At 54.9% G+C, this 18,361-nt stretch overlaps 7 protein-coding genes across 7 annotated transcripts; 1 reads left to right on the top strand and 6 right to left on the bottom strand.

Moving 5' to 3' along the window:
• Nucleotides 1-88: 88 nt before the first annotated feature.
• On the bottom strand, nt 89-515 carry B0H64DRAFT_439938 (uncharacterized protein; the record flags this gene model as incomplete). The annotated part of the gene is made up of 2 exons (XM_062806454.1): nt 89-205; nt 318-515. The coding sequence occupies 2 exons, from the start codon at nt 513-515 to the stop codon at nt 89-91; spliced, it is 315 nt and encodes a 104-aa protein (XP_062663087.1).
• An 807-nt stretch (nt 516-1,322) lies between these two features.
• Nucleotides 1,323-1,913, bottom strand: B0H64DRAFT_472675 (uncharacterized protein). Its single transcript, XM_062807949.1, has 2 exons — nt 1,657-1,913; nt 1,323-1,560 (listed from the first exon to the last, which is right to left on the bottom strand). The coding sequence occupies exons 1-2, from the start codon at nt 1,852-1,854 to the stop codon at nt 1,447-1,449; spliced, it is 312 nt and encodes a 103-aa protein (XP_062663086.1). The 5' UTR covers nt 1,855-1,913; the 3' UTR covers nt 1,323-1,446.
• Nucleotides 1,914-2,375: 462 nt separating this feature from the next.
• Nucleotides 2,376-3,177, bottom strand: B0H64DRAFT_455625 (uncharacterized protein; the record flags this gene model as incomplete). The annotated part of the gene is made up of 2 exons (XM_062807311.1): nt 2,949-3,177; nt 2,376-2,453 (listed from the first exon to the last, which is right to left on the bottom strand). The coding sequence occupies exons 1-2, from the start codon at nt 3,165-3,167 to the stop codon at nt 2,376-2,378; spliced, it is 297 nt and encodes a 98-aa protein (XP_062663085.1). The 5' UTR covers nt 3,168-3,177.
• Nucleotides 3,178-4,362: 1,185 nt separating this feature from the next.
• Nucleotides 4,363-5,699, bottom strand: B0H64DRAFT_389051 (uncharacterized protein). The gene is made up of 2 exons (XM_062803305.1): nt 4,857-5,699; nt 4,363-4,745 (listed from the first exon to the last, which is right to left on the bottom strand). The coding sequence occupies exons 1-2, from the start codon at nt 5,286-5,288 to the stop codon at nt 4,626-4,628; spliced, it is 552 nt and encodes a 183-aa protein (XP_062663084.1). The 5' UTR covers nt 5,289-5,699; the 3' UTR covers nt 4,363-4,625.
• A 330-nt stretch (nt 5,700-6,029) lies between these two features.
• Nucleotides 6,030-6,496, bottom strand: B0H64DRAFT_371898 (uncharacterized protein; the record flags this gene model as incomplete). The annotated part of the gene is made up of 3 exons (XM_062802192.1): nt 6,030-6,052; nt 6,091-6,166; nt 6,293-6,496. 3 exons carry the CDS (start codon nt 6,494-6,496, stop codon nt 6,030-6,032), a joined length of 303 nt encoding a protein of 100 aa, XP_062663083.1.
• Nucleotides 6,497-7,762: 1,266 nt separating this feature from the next.
• B0H64DRAFT_371897 (uncharacterized protein) lies at nt 7,763-8,307 on the bottom strand (the record flags this gene model as incomplete). Its single annotated transcript, XM_062802191.1, has 2 exons — nt 7,763-8,036; nt 8,222-8,307. The coding sequence occupies 2 exons, from the start codon at nt 8,305-8,307 to the stop codon at nt 7,763-7,765; spliced, it is 360 nt and encodes a 119-aa protein (XP_062663082.1).
• Nucleotides 8,308-9,174: 867 nt separating this feature from the next.
• Nucleotides 9,175-10,054, top strand: B0H64DRAFT_389048 (uncharacterized protein). The gene has a single exon (XM_062803304.1). The coding sequence runs from the start codon at nt 9,215-9,217 to the stop codon at nt 9,986-9,988; it is 774 nt and encodes a 257-aa protein (XP_062663081.1). The 5' UTR covers nt 9,175-9,214; the 3' UTR covers nt 9,989-10,054.
• The last annotated feature ends 8,307 nt before the right edge of the window (nt 10,055-18,361 follow it).

Raw genomic sequence — 18,361 nt, 5'->3', positions numbered from 1 at the left:
GCTAATTAATGCCATGCCAACACACTCCAACCCCTTCCCAGCTACAAGCCAGTCACCTCACTTCCACCATGCTCGTCCAGCTACGAGCCTAAGCAGAGACGGGCAGGCAGTCAGAGCTGCTCGCCTTGCACACAGGGCGACCGTACCCAGCCCTGCAGCAACTGGCGTACCCCATCGCGAAGGGGTAGATGTTGTCATTGCAGTTCTATCTCGCCGAGATCGGTCAGCCTTCACCATTATTGGCAATACGGTACGGGAGTTCCCATCGATACCCTTAACAGAGACGTAAAAGGGTAAGAAATAAAAAGGCAACGTACCTCGCCGGTTTCGTTGATGTCGCCCTGGCAACAATCCTCGTTGACGGGGATGAATGGGGTGCCGTCTCCGTCCTGGCACTGGCAGTCGTATACGCAGTTGCCCTGCCGGGCGGAGAGGGCGTCGGCATTGGCGTCGGGGTTGGGCGCGGCAAAGGCCAGCGTGGCGAGAGTGAGGATGATGGTGGTAACGGCCTTCATGATGGTGGCGGCGGTTTGGTGTTGTTTGGTGTTGAGTGTGTTTGGTTTGTGTTGGTTTGTGGAGAGCTGCTGGGTGTTGTTTCTGTTGGAGGATGGATGGAGGGTATTTATATATAGTTATGAAAGGCACCGAGACAACCGACAACCGATAACTCGCAGCTGTTTGAGGAATGGGGTTCAATGGTGCGAGCAAAGTCCAGCTGTGCGGGGGTTGACAGGAAACCCAAAGTCATCAACCGAATCCTTGCACTGCGGGCTGAATGGCGATCTTGATCTACACTCCCAGGAGCCCCAAGACAACGCAGGCGATTGCCGATCAGGGCTAGCATCACGAGCATCACACCGCCAGGAACCTTGGGGTCGATTGCTAACTCCACTGTAATCACAAGTTCATGAATATGCCTGGACTGAGCGTGTGAGCATTGGGCGCGATCTTCGCGTGCCGCGAAATGAAATGGGACGGCGCCGTGCGCTCTGGGATTCCAGGACAGTCACGCCAGTCGGGCCGGACACAATCGATTGACGGATAACCAGTGCCGAGATCTTGTGAGCGTTCCCTGCCGAGCAGAGAAAAGATCAGTACCCGAGGCCTTGCTCGGTAACGCCTGGTCGTCTTGGCGCTTTTGGGGCAAAACGACGTCTCACTGTCGGAGAAAAGTGTGGAAAAGCTGAAAGTCCATGTACGGATGTGGGCAGGGACAGGACTTGTGCTAACTTGACCAAGTCGAATCGAGTTAACTCGTGCAGACATGATATCCATCTGGTCACTCGGAGAATGACGTGGTTCATCACACTCAGTACATGGGTCAAATGGACAAACTACTGTATTCCATTCTGCTACCAACACTAATGCCATGCCCAACACTCTCCAACTCTTTCCCAGTTACTAGCTATAACCACCTCATTTCCACCTCTCATACAACTACCCAGTCTAAACAGGGATAGTCGGGCAGCCAGAGCCGCTCGGCTGGCACACAGGGCGGCCGTCGTCCTGACAGCAGGCGGCGTACCCCACCGCCAAGGGGAAGATGGGGATATTGCAGGTCTGTCTCGCCGAGATGGGTCAGCCTTCACGCTTAGGAGCGCCACATGGTAGTTCCCTCAACCGGGAGATCACAGGGTAACAATTAAAGCGACATACCGTCCTGTCTTCTCTCACGTTGCCGCCCGGGCAACACTCATTGTTCATGTCGACGAGTGCGTTGCCCCTTGGGTCCAGGCACTGGCACGAGTACGTACAACTCTGCCGGGCAGCGAGGGCGTCGGCATCGGCGTGGGGGTTGGGCGCGGCAAATGCCAGCGTGGCGAGGGTCAGGATGATAGTGGCGACGGCTTTCATAGTGATGGTGGTGGTTGGTGTACTTTGGTATGTGTTGGGTGTGTTTGGTTCGTGTTGGCGTTGTTGGGTGTTGAGGGATGGACCCCTCGGATAATCGGCAACCTACAACTGTTTTGGGAATGGCGTTCAATGGTGCTCGCAGATGTCATCGGTCAGAGAATTGTCAGGAAACCCAAACTCACCAACCAAAGCTTCGCGCTTTGCGGTCTGGTATGAGCTGAATGGCGATCTACGCCGAAGACAACGCAGGCAAGTGCCGATCAAAGCCAACACCACACCGCCAGGAACCCTTGGGCCGGTTGCGAACAATTCACCAGTTGATGAGCATGCCCAGATTGAGCATTGGGCTAACCAGCTTCCCGCGTGCCCGAGGAAGGAAATCGGACAGTTTGAGATCCCATGTAAGTCACGCGAATCGCGCCCAGCAAGGCCCGCCCGGGGTAGGGATCTTTTCTATGCTAGGGAACGCTACCCAACTAACGAGATCTCGGCACTCTGCGTCAATGAACCAATCTACATAGTTAGATCTGCGGTCCGGTGAAGCCGTTGTGTCCGGCAAACGCCTGGTCGTCGTGGCGCTTTCCGAGGCAAAACCACGTCTAATTGTCCGAGAGAACGTCCGGTTCTGTGGTAAATATGCATCTGTGCATGTGCTCGGTGACACCCCCCGGCTCCCTCTGATGCAGGAGGCGACTTGTGCAGACATGATTTCCGTAAAATCCGTAGTTATGTTTCATAGTTACTCAGTACATGAATCGAAAAGACAAGCTGTCGTATTTCTTCCACCTACTACTACGTAATCCCATGCCCAACTCTCCAACTCCTTCCCAGCTACAAGACACAACCACCCCGTTTCCACCTTCCTCATCCAGCTACGGACGGGCAGGCAGAGTTGCTCGCCTTACACACAGGGCTGTTGTGCCACGCCCTGCAGCAGCCGTCGTATCCCATGGCCGAGAGGTGGGTGCCAATATTGCAGTGCTGTCTCGCCGAGATCGGTCATCCTTCACCCTGGGGAGCACGGTACGGTAGTTCCCATCCCACCACCCTCAACGGGGAGGTCATGGGACAAGATATGTCAAAAAGCAACGTACCCTGCTATCTTCGCTAACGGTGTCGCCCTCGCTAACGGTGGGGCCCTGGCAACAATCCAGGTTGCTGCGGAGTACGCCGTCGCCGTGTTCGTCCACGCATTCGCACACGTAGGTACAACCTTCCTGCCGGGTGGCGAGGGCGTCGATATCGGCGTGGGGGTTGGGCGCGGCAAAGGCCAGCGTGGCGAGGCTGAGCAGGATGGTGATGACGGCTTTCATGGTGATGGTGGTGATTGGTGTAGTTTAGTTTTGGGTCTTTGGTTTATGTTAGTTTGTGGAGAGCTTCTGGACGGTGTTGCTCTTGGAGCAAGGACGGAGGGTACCTATTTATATATGAGCCGGAGTGTTGGAAAACCTCGCACCCTGGCGTTTGAACACGAGTGGAGGGAGTTATGCCGATGGTTCGATGGGCTCGACGGATCCGGCCGCTGGGCGAGCTTGTAGGAAACCCTGCCCCAGCCCAAGTTTGGTCCTCGTGCAGATCAGCAACGACTTAATCCCTCCCTTCGTAGCCTACCCTGGCTTTTTGAGTCTTTCCGTAAATGGCAACATCTCACTGGCCAACGGGAACAATTGGTACCGAGGCTCGGGCTGCGGGTTGCTTGAAGGCGCGAGTGCCTGTCTGTGTGAACGATCTCCGGCGCCTTGTGAGGGGGATCAGACAAGCGACAACACAGCTGTTAGAGGAAAGGCGTTCACTGGTGCCGGCGAATCTCAGCTGTACAGATCTATATGTACACAGTAACAGAATCAGGAAGCCCAAACTCACCAACCCAGCTGTGCGCCAGGCGGTATGGTGGGAGCTGTATATCGATCTAGGCCCTGGAGAACCTATGTAAGTGCCGATCGATAATTACGTTTGTGTCGAAAATAACCTGTCTCTGTAGTTATGCTCTCACTAATCAGCGTAAGGCACAAAATGGAAGCCGACGTCACCGCTATGAGTGTTCAGTCGGATTGCTACCTACCTACGTAATCAGCATGCCCGGGTTGAGCATCGGGTTCGGTCTTCACCGCCTGGCTTCGAGTTTGGGAAGGAGGGAGTTGTAAAAGATCCAGTGAACTCGACGATCGGATCGAGCGACCCTTCTCCGTCCACGCCGTCGGACAAACCACAGTTGCAATTGTGGGCCGGTAACTACCTAGCTGTCGGCATGCAAGTTTTCCACACGACTGCCCAGGAAGGAGATGGGGCGGTGTTAGACGGTCCAGATTCCACGACAGTCACTCGGATCGGGCCCAGTAACGCCCGGGGCAGGCTTCTTTGCCATGCTACCTCGGTAGGTAGCAGGGACGCTAACGGGATCTCAGCACTATCCGTCAATGACTCAATTTACATTACAAAGATCTGCCGCCTGGTCAAGCCGCTGTGTCCGGCAAACACCTAGTCGTTTATCTAGACGCCTTTCGAGGGCAAAAACCAAACAAGTATAATTGTCCGAGAAAAGTATGTGAAAGCTAACAGCTGAGTCTGGTGGGGACTTAGCTTCTTCCAACTTGATGAACTTCGAGCGAGTCAAATCCGGTCAAACGTGAGTCAAACTCGACACGAATCAAAACCTAAGACAAGCCGTCGTATTCCTTCTACCAACTAATGTCGTGCCCAACACTCTCCAACCCCTTCCCAGCTTCAAGCCCCAGCCATCATGTCCCCCCCTTTTTCAACAAGCCACGAGGTTAAAGGACGGGAGGGCAGCCAGCCTCAGATTCGCTCGCCTCGCACACAGGGCTACCGAACACAAGCTCGCAGCAGGCGGCATACCCTAGCGCCGAGTTATAGCCGGACTTGTTACAGTTCTATCTCGCCGAGATCGGTCAGCCTTCGCCCTCCTTGGGAGTACGGTACGGGAGTTCCCATCTCAACACCGTCAACAGAGAGATGAAAGGGTAATTAAAAAGGTAACGTACCTTGCCGTCTTCGCTGATGTCGTTATCATCGCAACATCCGCGGTTGACGGAGATGAATGGGGTCCCGTCTCTGCCCTGGCACTGGCATACGTAAGTGCAGTCTTCCTGCCGGGCGGCGAGGGCGTCGGCATCGGCGTGGGGGTTAGGCGCGGCAAAGGCCAGCGTGGCGAGGCTGAGGAGGATGGTGGTGACGGCCTTCATAGTGATAGTAGTGGTTGGTATAGTTTGGTATTGGGTTACCGTCTGTTTGGTTTCTGTTGGTCTACGGAGAGCTGCTAGATGTTGTTGCTGTTGGAGGACGGATAGAGGGTATTTATATACGGGTAGGAGAGTGTTGGAAAGCCTTACACCCCGACGCGTAAACACTCGCGGGGGGGAGAATGTAGGTAGTTCCGTAGTATCTCCCGATCGAGCCGCTGTGTTGGCCAACATGAACTATTACTAAGCTCAAAGGGGCTCTGAGACAAGACAACTCACAGCAGTTTAGGGAACAGAGTTCAAGAGTGCCAGCAAATCTGAGCTGAAAGAGAATCAGGGATCCCACACTCGCCAACCGAAGCTTTGCGCTAGGCGGGAGAGCAGGAGCTGAATGGTGACCCAGGTCTGGGAAAACGCAAGTAAGTGCTGATCGAAACCTTTGAAGAGAATTGGGACGTATGCCCGAATCAGCGTCAGGCACCAGCGGGAGCCCACATCACACCGCCAGGAATCAGTGGATTGCTCATAGCTGATGAGCATACCCGGTGAGCATTGGGCTCGATCGTAGCATCCCCCAAAACCAAATGTGACGGCGCCGTGGGCTCTGAGAATCCATGACAGTTACGCGAATCGGGTCTAGCGGGGAGGCATCTTTTCCATGCCAGGGAGCGCCAACGGACCTCGGCACAAGATCTACACAGATCTGCGGGCCGGTGAAGCCGGTATCCGGCAAGCGCCTCCAATCGTCTTGGCGCCTTTTCAGACACAAACTCGGTGTAATGGTCCGAGAAATGTCACACGATAGGGAGCTTCTGGTAGGAGGAAATCTGGAGGTAAAAGTGCTACGTATTGAAGAGAGCTGCTAGTCAAATCTAGTCAAATAGGGGTAGAGGTTACACTTAAATTACAAAGACAAGCTATCGTATTCCTTCTACCTGTAACCCCTTCCTGGTTACAAGGCCAGTTATCCCGTTTCTACCTTTCATCCAGCCACAAGCCTAAGGGATGGGCAGGCAGTCGGAGCGGCTCGGCTTACATACAGGGCGACCGGGCATCAACTTGCAGCAGCCGGCGTATATTTGCGCCAAGGGGTGGAAGGGGATGTTGCAGTTCTATCTCGCCGAGGTCGGTTAGCCTTGAACCCCCTTGGGAGCATGGTACGGGAGTCCCCATCTCAATACGTTCAATAGAGAGATGAATGGGCAAGTAAAAGAGAAGGAAACAAAAAAGTGACGTACCTTGCCGTCCTCGCTAATATCGGACTGGCAACATTCCTCGTTAATAGGGACGAATACGTCGCCAAATCCATCCTGGCACTGGCAGTCGTACGTGCAGCCTAGCTGATTCTGCCTGGTGGAGAGGGTGTCGGCATTGGCGTTGGGGTTGGGCGCGGCAAAGGCCAGTGTGGCGAGGGTGAGGAGGATGGTGCTAACGGCCTTCATGGTGATGGTGGTGGTTGGTTTGCTTTGGTGTTGGGTTTATTTGGTTTGTGTTGGTCTGTGGAGAGCTGCTGGGTGTTGTTGCTGTTGGAGGATAGATAGAGTGTATTTATGCTACATAAGCGCGCGAGAGAGTGTGAAAAGCGCTCGCACCCCGATGTTTGAACACCAGTGAAAGGGGTCGTGTGGGTAGTTCCATAAGATCTACCACTCTACCCGCTGTGTTGGGCCCGTGGCCAAGATGAAGCTAAGATCACTCAGCTCGAGTTTGGTCCTTGTAAGCGAGGGCTCTGAGACACTTTGTAGGTAAGCGACAACTCACAGCTGTTTGAGGAAAAGAGTCCCATATGTCCCTCCCGAGGTAGTTAGCGCCAGCAAACCTCAGCTGAAAGAGAATCAGGGACCCATGGAGCGCTCGGCACGAGATCTACACAGATCTGCGGGCCGGTTAAGTCGGTCTGGGATTTCCTGAACGCCAGGAGGAGATCGGTGGAATTGCAAGGTCCATGCCATCAAACTTGCTGGCTAATTCTTTAATTCTTTTCCATGGTTTGGCGTTTCCCATGGTGAGCTATCGGGGGTCAATGTGAGCAGAATAGCAAAAGTTCCCAGTGAACCACACGCTGTCTCGAGCCATAACTGGAGGCTCACCAGCGCCTGTGTAATTATTGGATGGAAACGTTGGCTTTATTATAATACGCTACGGAAATCAAAATCCGAGGCAAAGTATGCACCTTTCAGCGGTGAGGCTTTGCGGCGAGATCCGGACCCAGCGCCGAGTATGGAGTCGAAATGGCGGTAGGGAATGAAGGACGCACACATGTAATATTCAGGGAGATCGGAAACGAGCTCAAACGCGCTGTTAGAGCTTTCTGTGGGCCTGAACCTCTGAGTGATACTCCGTCCTTTCGTACAAACGAGAGAAGAGGGACTGGACATGACATTGCGTTTCAGTTCAGGTGCTAATTACCTACAATTACTTCACGACAACAATACAATTTAGATCTAGAGAACCAGGTAGCCACTAATATTCGCAGAGTAGACGTATTATATTCTCCAAGTATATAATTTACAGACGGCCCGCATCTCGGGGCTCGTGACCCCCGACACGACCGTGTTCGTCAGAAGTATTAATGACACCTTACTGCTGCCCGTCCGGGAAGCGAATGCAATTCTGTAACCCATGACATTAGGATGGGCGCAAATACAGGCCTTACAGCGACATATTCTTCTAGTTGCCACTTAAACGAATAGCTGTGAGGTGGGATATCAACGGGATGCACGAGGTCTTCCCCCCATGCCTTGCATCCACAGCCCAAGTTCCATGGGCCGATGTGGGGGATCCTCGAACTCGGGATACTCTATGTACAAGTCAGGGTCGGCGGTCATAGCTTCCAGGGTGCATGTGCTGCACTCCTCAGCATCAACATAGCGCACAGTGTCCCCCCTCTTCTTTCTCCCGGGGCACCTCTTTGGGGCCTTGCGACAGCCAAGGTGGTCCACCGGCTGGAACTCGATGAAGCCGCGACACTGCTGGCAAACACTGCGCTGCATAATATAAGAGCACATTCCGAGAGATATCCGGCGTTTTGTTTTGTTTGGATGTGGTGTGGTGTGGTGTAGGGATACCGGAACTGGTAGCCTGTGCGAGAGATGTTGGACGTCCAGTGAAGGAGGAACCAGCTTTAAGAGTCAACTTATAATACACCCTACCCCTGGCAGACCTACCAATAGTTCCCGCATGTTTGAGTAGTATCTGATCTCTTGATGCTCATGTGCTCTCCCAATACTCGTAACCTCTGCTCACCGGCCATGTCCACGCTGCCTAATGTCTTTGTCTGTTGGAACAGTATAATTATTTCGACGCCATTCGCTCCAACTGTTCGGAGGCCGCCGAACTATCCAGTGCTTTGTTAGCTCCATTTGCTGTTCCCGCACTAAGCGTTTATGGACAATGAACCTGTGTGACTCCATGTCGTGCATTAATACCACATCCAACCCATACTCCAAAGTAGGTAAATACGTTTGACGAAATCCAGGACCCAGGGATTACTCTCCTCCCGGACCAAGAGACACCCCGAAGGAAAGGTTTGAACCCGAGAGTGTATTCAACAGCCCAGCGTTATATCCGAGCGTTACAGCCCGGCGCTTGAATCAACAAATATGGCAAGCGAGAAAGAGGACATGGCGGCTCAGTTGTCTTACATGGATGTTCTGCTAGATTACATGCGACAGACCCCGACCCCCAGCTCCGATTCCAAGCACAACCACAACCTGTTCGACACACGCGAGTTCAAAGTCAAGGCGTACCTCGACGAGCTTACCGCGCCCCAACGTCCAACCAAAGGTAGCAGCCTCACCAAGCGCCGCACCAAAAGCTGGAACCCCTTCACCACCCACGACGACAAGCCCCGCAAGCAACCCACCACCGCAAAGCCCTCCACCTGCCCCTCCTGCAACACCCGCGCATCCCCCTACCACCCGCTAACCCTCCCCGACCCGGCCCCGGCCACGGCCACGGCCACGGCCACAGACACGGCCCGGGACACGCCCACCAAGAACCTGCTGGAAGACGCGGCGTGGATCCCCGCGCTGGCGCGCACGGTGCAGTCGTGGAGCCCGCGCGTGACGTGGACGGAGCGGGCGCACTGGGGCTCCTCGGGCGGCGACGCGGCCGACGCGGCGTGCCGGCTGGTCGCGGTGGGCTACCAGCTGGGCGAGATGGCGCGGGCGCTGGCGCCGCTGCGCGAGACGTGCCGGCGCCTCGCGTGCGACGTCCTGCCGGGGGCCGTGCAGGCGCCCGCCCAGGGGCTGGTCGAGCCGCTGTGGTTGATCGCTGATACGGAGGCGGCGTGTCCTGGGCTGTTTCGTTGGGTGGATCCGCCCGAGCGGCCGCTGGTTCTGGGTTGGTCGGCGTACGCGGGGGAGTTGTGGGCTGATTTTACTTTGCAGGAGCAGGTGAGGCAGCAGTGGGAGCATTTCAGGCGGTATAGGGGGACGCTGGCATGCTTCAACGTGAAGGAGGTTGAGGGTTTGTACGGGCAGGTTGAGAAGTTGAGGGAGATGGCGGTGGTGGTGCTGGGGCAATTGGAGGCGATGGAGGAGTTGTCGATGAAAGGGGCTGCGTGGTTCGGGTGCGGAAGGTGCGCGGGCCGTGTGCTTGTGGTCTTGCGGGGTGCAGTGCGTTCGCTCGGGGAGGCAGAGGTTAAGTTGCGCGCGGATATCGGCGTGTTGCAGGACCTGGAGGTGACGGTACACCAGAATGGGAAAGATAATCGTCCTCTTCCCATCGATGAACAAACTCTTAGGGAGGCCTCGGATCGGGCAGCCGATTTGGCGCAGGAGACTGGTAGAATTATGAGCCGGCTCTGGGGATGGAGTAATGTCATTGAGGATGTGGAACATACCGCTCGGGAGTTGGACCTGAAGCGAGCTGAGGATCTAAAGTTGGAGATGGAGAGAAACACGAAGGAGATGGAGAGAAACAGGAGATAGATAGACTATGATAATTACAGTTGAAGTACAGAACTTGCTGTTCTGGCGGCCGAATTTGGCAGGGCGGTGCCGCCATTTTCGGGTGCCTCAACAGTGCGGCGTGTGCGGGGCACTTGGTCGCAGCCATGTATGTACTCGGTACGTGGCACGGTGCCTCACCCCCTGGCAGTTGGTTCGAGAGCAATCGTGCCTGCAATCCACGGCACAGCCGGAATAATAATTACAAGAAGTCGCCGGTCTTTGGTGTTGTGAGTGGGAAAGGACACCGTTGCCCCCGAGGGCCTCCACTAATATACCACGAATCTCAAATGCTGAGAGAGGTTCGTAATTAGGTACTGAAAGCGAGCGTTTTCAGACAAACAGGATTCGATAACGCATGTCTCAACCCAGCCTGTCGATAGCAAAGAGAACCCAACTAAAGTTCCCAGAGAACGTCCATCATCGGCCCTGTATCCCATCATTGTCGGGGAGATCACCTTCACCAGAGGGCTCGGAGGCTGTGGTTCTTCCTGTCAGTATGTCATCCAACATATGGGTTCTAAAACTGAACCTACAATTCATCATTCGGTCAACGTGGGCGGCAATCAAGGCTCTGGCAGGCGCCCAAGTGATCTCCACTGGCTGTCCCGGCTGCGGCTTCTTGAAGTGTACCTCGATGATGCTGAGCGGTGGTCTCTCAGCCCTACCCGCCGCTCCGTCTGCTTCTACAGCAACCCTCCAAGTAGATGTTGTGTAAACGATGAACTCTCGCCTGCCAATAGGAATATGAGTGAGGTGCTGGAGCTTGGTTTTGTCATTAAAGACACCCTTGGCCGCCATCTGTCATGATCACTGTGCCAGACGCACGGAAGCGGGGCGCGGGACGCCCCGAGCCAATCGTCAAGGATGGGAGCGTCAGCCAATAAGAAGCGGATCGTGTGGGAGAATTCACGATCCATGGGATCGTGGAATAGATAAGACGATCCAGGATGGATCGTCTTGAGGATAAGACGATCCAGGAGGCATAGGTACGAAGGTACCTACGGACCTAGATAGTATATAGTCACTCGTTCTGGAGAGCTCTGGGAGTTCTCCAGTTAGCAATCACAACTACAGTTCGCTACAAGCTCGAGAGCCTACTGTTGAGACAAGTCTTTGTTGTGCACCCTTTGGCTGCACCGAACCTAAGCACCCTTGAGAGAATACCTTCGACCGATACTGAACCCTAACAGGACGGGTCCAGAGACAGGTTCGTCACACGTTGCTAACTCCCTTTGATCTGTTACAGTTCAGGCTCGAAGGTAAAACGACATGGCAACTCAACCGACGCCGGGCCAGATCACGGCCGCGCTTCAGAGAGTCACCGAACGACTCGACGAAACTGAAGAAGAGCTTGCGAAGACCAAGGCCAGCAACGCGGCATTGGCAGCCCGACTTGCGGCGACCGAGGTCCACACCAAGGACCCGGCCAAGACGAAGGTCAAATTGGAGCAACCCGAGAAGTACGGGGGCGACCAGGAAGCCTTGCCAGGTTGGATCACGGAGATGCGGAACTATCTCGACCACAACTCGCACCAGTTCGCCACTGAGGAATCCAAGACCAGATACGCCGCCACCCGACTCAAGGACAAGGCCCTCAAGTGGTTCACGGGAACACTGAGTGATTTCCTCGGCGGAGCAATCCACAAACCCTTCACCAAAAAGGTCTTCGAGAACTACTCCGAGTTCGAGAGTGAGATTCAGAAGGTGTTCGGTGACAAGGACGAGAAGTTACACGCCCAGGAACGGCTAGGACGGCTGAAGCAGACTAGGTCAGCCACCGCCTACGCCACGATTTTCCGACAAGACTCCATGAAGGCAGAAATAGACGACGAGGGGCTGATGCACCTGTTCTACGGAGGACTGAAGGAGGAGGTCAAGGACGAGCTCTACAAGGAGAGCCGACCTGACACGCTCGACGAGTACATCGCCATGGCTGTCAAAATTGACGACCGACAGTTCGCCCGCAAACAACAGAAGAAGGGCAGCGAGATTCAGCGATCCGCAGGCTACCACAAGCCCAACGACAAAAAGAAACGCCAGCACCAGAGCACGTCATACGGCACGCACTCGGGACCCATGGACGTCAGCGCTGCCCAGGCACAATGGGCAGGAAAGAGAGATGGTGCCAAGGACAAATCAGGCATCACTTGTTACAATTGCGGCAAGAAGGGGCACTTCAAACGAGACTGCCGCAGCAAGAAAGAGTGGAGACCGGTTCCAGGGAAGGAAGCTGCCACCATCGACCAAAACACGGTCGGAAGAAGAACCCGATTTCTGGAGGTCGCAGCCGCCAGCTACACGCAGGACGACCTCGAAATCGACATTGACCGAGTCATCGAGCAGGACGATGAACTCACCGACTCGGATCAAGGAGACTTGATGAGCAGCAACCACCAGGAGGAAAACGACACCGCCCACCATGCTTTCATCGAGACGGATGACGAGGGAGAACTGGCTCCCCCGCGGTACATCCAACAAGTCGCTGAGGAATGGGGCATCACCCTGGTTCAGCAGGAGGACGGGCAATGGCGAACCCACGAGGGTGAAGGAGGAGTCAGCCCGAACCTCACCTTCCTACAGCAGAGGGTCCTAAGCCAACGGCAAAGGATCGAGGAGTTGTCGAGAGAAAAAGAAGAACTCGAGCAGCTTCTCCAAGAAAGAAACGACCAGTACGGACAACTTTGCGCGGAACTCGATTTCGCCAGAGAACGAGTCCAAGAGATCACCGAGGCCAACAACAGGGCCGGGGATCACGTCGAAAAGACATTAAGAGAGGCACAGGCCTTGCAGGACGACATCCGCCAGGCACTCCCGGATCACACTCCGTGGGATGGACCCACCGAAGAAGCGGAAGAATACGAAAACGGGGTACGATACCCCGAGCGACTTTTCGACTACGCACAGGAGCAAAATGCGACGAAAGGAAGGAAACAGCAGAGCTGGGAAGAATATTGGACTCGACATCAGCACATCGTGCGCACCGGACGACAAACCGCTGACCTTGAATGGTGGGGTTTCCGGGGCGAGAACAACACGGAGGGATTCCAGTTGCTGCCAGAGGACCATGAGCGGGTGGACCCACGAAAGGAGAATCACACCTATCTGCCCTGGTTCCAGTGCATCGCGCACGAATGTCGGTACCACTTCCAGGACAAATTTCGCAACAGTTTCTGGCCCACGAGGGAAGAAAAGGGGACGCAACCCCTACCCATCAGATGGGTATACGACAGCGGCGACGCGCCCGCAGGCACGTTGTGGGACACCCAACGCACTCACGAGGGCAGGCTGAGGGTTAAACCCAAGGCAGCCTGGCCCCGACGCTGTCTAACGGGCGTAGGAGTCAACGAATGCCGAAGCGCAGACTGCCTATCACACGCCGACGAGAAAATCTGGGGATACATGGAACAGCAATCCCAGAGGAAGCCACACCAGAGGACGAGAGCGCCCCGAAGAAACGAGAGGCGCCCAGTTGAGGCATGGGCGGCCCAATGGCTCCAAGAACACCAGACGATTGACGCCGCAAGCCAAGGTGCGGACAGGGACGCCTTGAAACACCACGAGAGCTTGGGAAACGGCTCAGGGCCCTCCGAGGGGCCCGGAAACCTCTAACTCCACAACAACGGAGACAGGCTGCGCAGTACAGGAAGAACTGGCGCAAGCAGAAGCCTTACAACGATCTCCCAGCAGACGAACACGAAGTAGCTGCTGTACGAAGCACCAAACCAGACAACAGACTCTGGATCACAGCGCGATGGGGGAAATTCGAAGCCCTCGCGTTAGTGGACGGAGGAGCGCAGATGGACCTCATTGCGCCCACATTTGTGAATCAACTCAGAATCCCATGGAGGATCAAGAAGCAGCCACACGTCGTCAAAGGACCATTCGACACGCAATGGGTACGACGGGAAACAGAACCACTCGACATTGAGGTGGAAGGAAAAACCACCCAAGTGGTGTTCGACATCGTAAACATGGGGCCGAAGAAAGACATGATTCTCGGGCGCCCATGGCATGAGGATTACGACCCAGACATCAGCTGGAAGGGAGATGGCCATCTGCGACCGCGGAAACAACGGGAGCATCCGACCAGCTTGATGGGAGAACGCGCAGAACAGGAGCCACGGAAGAGCAGCGGGTCAGAACGAACCCCCTCTACGGGCCCACCGCAGGAAGCAGCCAGTGCAGAACCACGCACTCTGGAGTCCGGAAGAAGCGGCACACGACGAAAGAAGCAGGCACGGGAGGAACGAACCATCGCCGTCGTCTCAGTCGACGAGCACGGAATGCTCAAACACGAACAATGGGTCAATCAGCTCGAAGCGGCAAGCATCGAGCTGGCAGCAGAAGAAGTCAGGGAACTCGAAGCAGCGAGCATCGAGCCTGGGAACAACAAGTTCGCGTACTACGAGGGTACAGCGAAGAACGCAAAGACGGGGCAGATCCCAGACGACTACAAGGGGCACCCGGCGTTCACGGCAAAACATCTTGCAGGGCTACCAGACCACGGACCTTGGGATCACGAGATCAAACTCAAGGAAGGAGCCCAGTTGAAGTTTTTCAAGGTGTACCACACCAACGAGAAGCAAGATGCAGAGTTGAGGAGTTATCTCGAAAAGAATCTCGAGATAGGACACATCAGACCATCGACATCTCCAGCAGGCTACCCAGTCCTCTTCGTTCCAAAGAAAGATGGGAAGCTCAGGATGTGTGTGGACTACCGACAGTTGAACAACGAGACGGTGAAGAACCGATACCCGCTGCCACTGATTTCGAGGCTTCGAGATCAGCTGTCAGGAGCACAACACTTCACACGACTCGACCTTCCAACAGCGTACGCCCACATCCGCATCAAGGAAGGAGACGAATGGAAGACGGCTTTTCGGACACCCTACGGGCACTACGAGTACCTCGTCATGCCGTTCGGGTTGACCAACGCACCAGCGACATTTCAAGCCGCTATCGACCACGCAATTCGACATTGCCTCGATAAATTTGCAGTCTGTTACTTGGATGACATTCTCATCTACTCCAAGACACTCGAAGAACACAAGAGACACGTGCGGCAGGTGCTGGACGCACTGCACGAGCACAAATTGTCAGTCAACAAGGACAAGAGCGAGTTTCATGTCAAGAAAACAGTGTTTCTGGGTTACGAAATCTCCCCGGGATGGGTCAAGATCGAACCCGAGAAACTGGAAGCTGTCAAGACGTGGCCGACACCGACGAACGCCACGGAGGTCAGAGGATTTATCGGATTCGCCAACTTCGTCAGAATGTTCATCAAGAATTTTGGCGACTTCGCGAGACCTCTGCACGAACTTACCAAAAAGGATGCCACATTCCAGTGGAAGCAGGAGCACGAGCAGGCTTTCCAGCGGATCCGCGATGCGATCATCGCCGACCCGGTGCTCATGCTGCCTGATCCAAGCACACCTTTCGAAGTCGAGGCTGATGCTTCGGACTTCGCGATCGGAGGACAACTTGGTCAGAGAGACAAGGACGGCAAGCTTCATCCAGTTGCGTTCTTCTCCAAGAAACTCGAAGGACCAAGGCTCAACTACCCGATCCACGACAAGGAGCTTCTCGCAATCATCGAAGCATTTCAGGAATGGAGACCATACCTCAGCGGCACGACACACGAAGTTCAGGTGTACACAGACCACAAGAACTTACGATACTTCACCACCACCAAGGTGCTGAACGGACGACAGACTCGATGGGCAGAATTTCTGTCCGAATTCAACTTCACGATCCACTACAAGAAAGGCTCAGAGAACGCACGAGCAGATGCCTTGAGTAGGAGAGCGGATCACCACGACAACACGTCTGAAGTCTCACCACCATTGCTACATCAACAGACAGACGGATCGCTACGGCACGCTTCCCAACCGACTGAAGACTACGAGATCGCAGCACTTCAGCAACAGTCGGAAGATCCCGAAGCCAGGCCTCTGCAACCGTTTGTAGAATGCTGTGCGGCCTTCAGAGAACAACGACTGGAACGAGACTTCCAAGGAATCATCGCGGACGACGAACGCGATGCATGGCAAGAAGAGCCGGAATCCAAGATCGCAGGGTTGCGACTTGAAGGAACGAGGCTCTGGTACCACGACAAGGCCTATGTCAGGCTGGGTGACCAAAAGGAGCTCATTCGAAAGATCCACGAGTCAAGACTCGGAGGACACATGGGAATCGGCAAGACAATTGCGAAAGTCAAGCAGAACTACGACTTCCCAGGAATCAAGCAGACGGCAGAAGGGGTCCTAGCAGAATGCGACCTCTGTAAACGAAGCAAACCAGGACGACACAAGCCGTACGGGCTATTGCAGCCACTGCCAGTCGCAGAACGACCATGGAGTTCGGTGACGATGGACTTCATCACCAAACTGCCAGTCTCCAAGGACTCAGTAACAGGAGTGGAATACGACAGCATCCTCACAATGGTGGACAGACTCACCAAGTGGAGTTACTTCCTCCCTTACAAGGAGACATGGTCAGCAGAACAACTCGCAGACGTGATCTACCGCAACATCACCTCGGTCCACGGATGGCCAGAAGAATGGATCACGGACAGAGACACGAAGTTCGCATCAAAGTTTTGGCAAGCTCTGATGACGAAGCTGGGTACGAAGAGTAAACTTTCGACTGCTTATCACCCACAAACGGACGGACAGACGGAACGACTCAACCAGATCGTCGAGCAATACCTACGGTTGTACGTCAACTTCCAGCAGGATGATTGGGTCGAGCTGTTGCCAACGGCACAACTCGCCTACAACACCACCGTCACGGAGACCACCAAGGTCACGCCATTCTTCGCGAATTACGGCTACGAAGCAGATTTGCGACAAGGGCCCGAGGTTTCGGTGCCCAGAGCGGCAGTCAAAGCCGACAAAATGAGCTCGCTGCACGCGATGCTCAAGGAAGAACTCGAATTCGTACGAACACGGATGAAGAAGTTCTACGACAGAAACAGGCTCGAGGGACCTCGCCTAGAGGAGGGGGGCAAAGTCTACCTCATTTCTCGAAATCTTCGCACGAAGCGACCAAGCAGGAAGCTCGACTTTCGCAAAGTCGGACCGTTCAAGATCGACAAAAAGATTTCGGAGAACAATTACGCTCTCGCGTTACCCTCGACAATGCGACTACGGACCAACGTTTTCCACATCTCACTTCTGGAACCAGCGCCCAAGGGCGCACGACTCGACAAGGACGCCGAGGCAGAAGACGAAGAGGAAGAGTGGGACGTTGAGGAAGTCCTAGATTCACGCATCACGAAAGGACGGTTGGAGTATTTGGTCAAATGGCTGGACTTCGGCCCAGAAGACAATTCATGGCAACCAGCTACCAATCTCAACTGCCCCGAGAAACTTCAGGAGTTCCACCAGAGGAACCCGGATCGACCAACGGGAACCCCACGGACAGGTCGACCCCAGCAAGAGGGTCACCCAAGGACCAATCGAACCCGGAGGAAGGGTCGCCAGAGGAACTAAGTCAATCGTCAGCAACCAACAACGGGGGGGAACAAGAAAAACGAACCTTGAAAGCCACGCAGGGTCGTGAGGGAGCCCGACGGAAGAAGGGTCTGCCGACGGGGGACCGGCAGCTGCTTTTGCCGCCGCCTCCTCCGCCTCCTTGCGCTCCAGTTTCTCCAGCTCCTCGATGGAATCGAGCCCCCGAGCAATGGCGCGCTGCATCTTCACCAGCCACGTTCTTTTCAGATTTCGGAGACGACGCACTTTGGCGTTGGCTGCCTCCGCCAGAGCCTCCGCCTGCTCCAGATCCGACTCAACTTGATCATGTTGAGCCACGATACGCTGAAACATTTGGGCTGTTACACCCAAGGCATCACAAAACGGTTCGTGTCGACGAGTGCATTCGTAACAAGAAAAAGAATCGTCGGAGGACACCTTGCACTCAATACCGAACTCCTCGCACCGAGAACAAGGCTTGTGCATAATGACTCCTAGGCGCAAGATACGCGCTAGCAACTCGTCACGTTTAATAGTTTTGGGATGAGGCGTAGAGGGTTTGGGTTTCGTTTTGCTTACGCGGTTCGACATCTTGTCAGCATCATCGCGGCAGTAAGGCGAGGACAGAAAGAAGGACAGGGAACCACGCACATCAGGGATGGGCTGACTGGCGCTACTTAAGCAGAAAGGTTGTTGGGGCCTTTCGGGTCGAAAGGCACGGAGGAGGGGCATCGTGTCATGATCACTGTGCCAGACGCACGGAAGCGGGGCGCGGGACGCCCCGAGCCAATCGTCAAGGATGGGAGCGTCAGCCAATAAGAAGCGGATCGTGTGGGAGAATTCACGATCCATGGGATCGTGGAATAGATAAGACGATCCA

This window comes from Chaetomium fimeti (assembly GCF_033439085.1).
Source record: "Chaetomium fimeti strain CBS 168.71 chromosome Unknown B0H64scaffold_2, whole genome shotgun sequence".
Lineage (NCBI taxonomy): Eukaryota > Fungi > Ascomycota > Sordariomycetes > Sordariales > Chaetomiaceae > Chaetomium > Chaetomium fimeti.
Note: the sequence above shows the minus strand (reverse complement) of the source record. Positions and strands in the feature narration are given on the sequence as shown.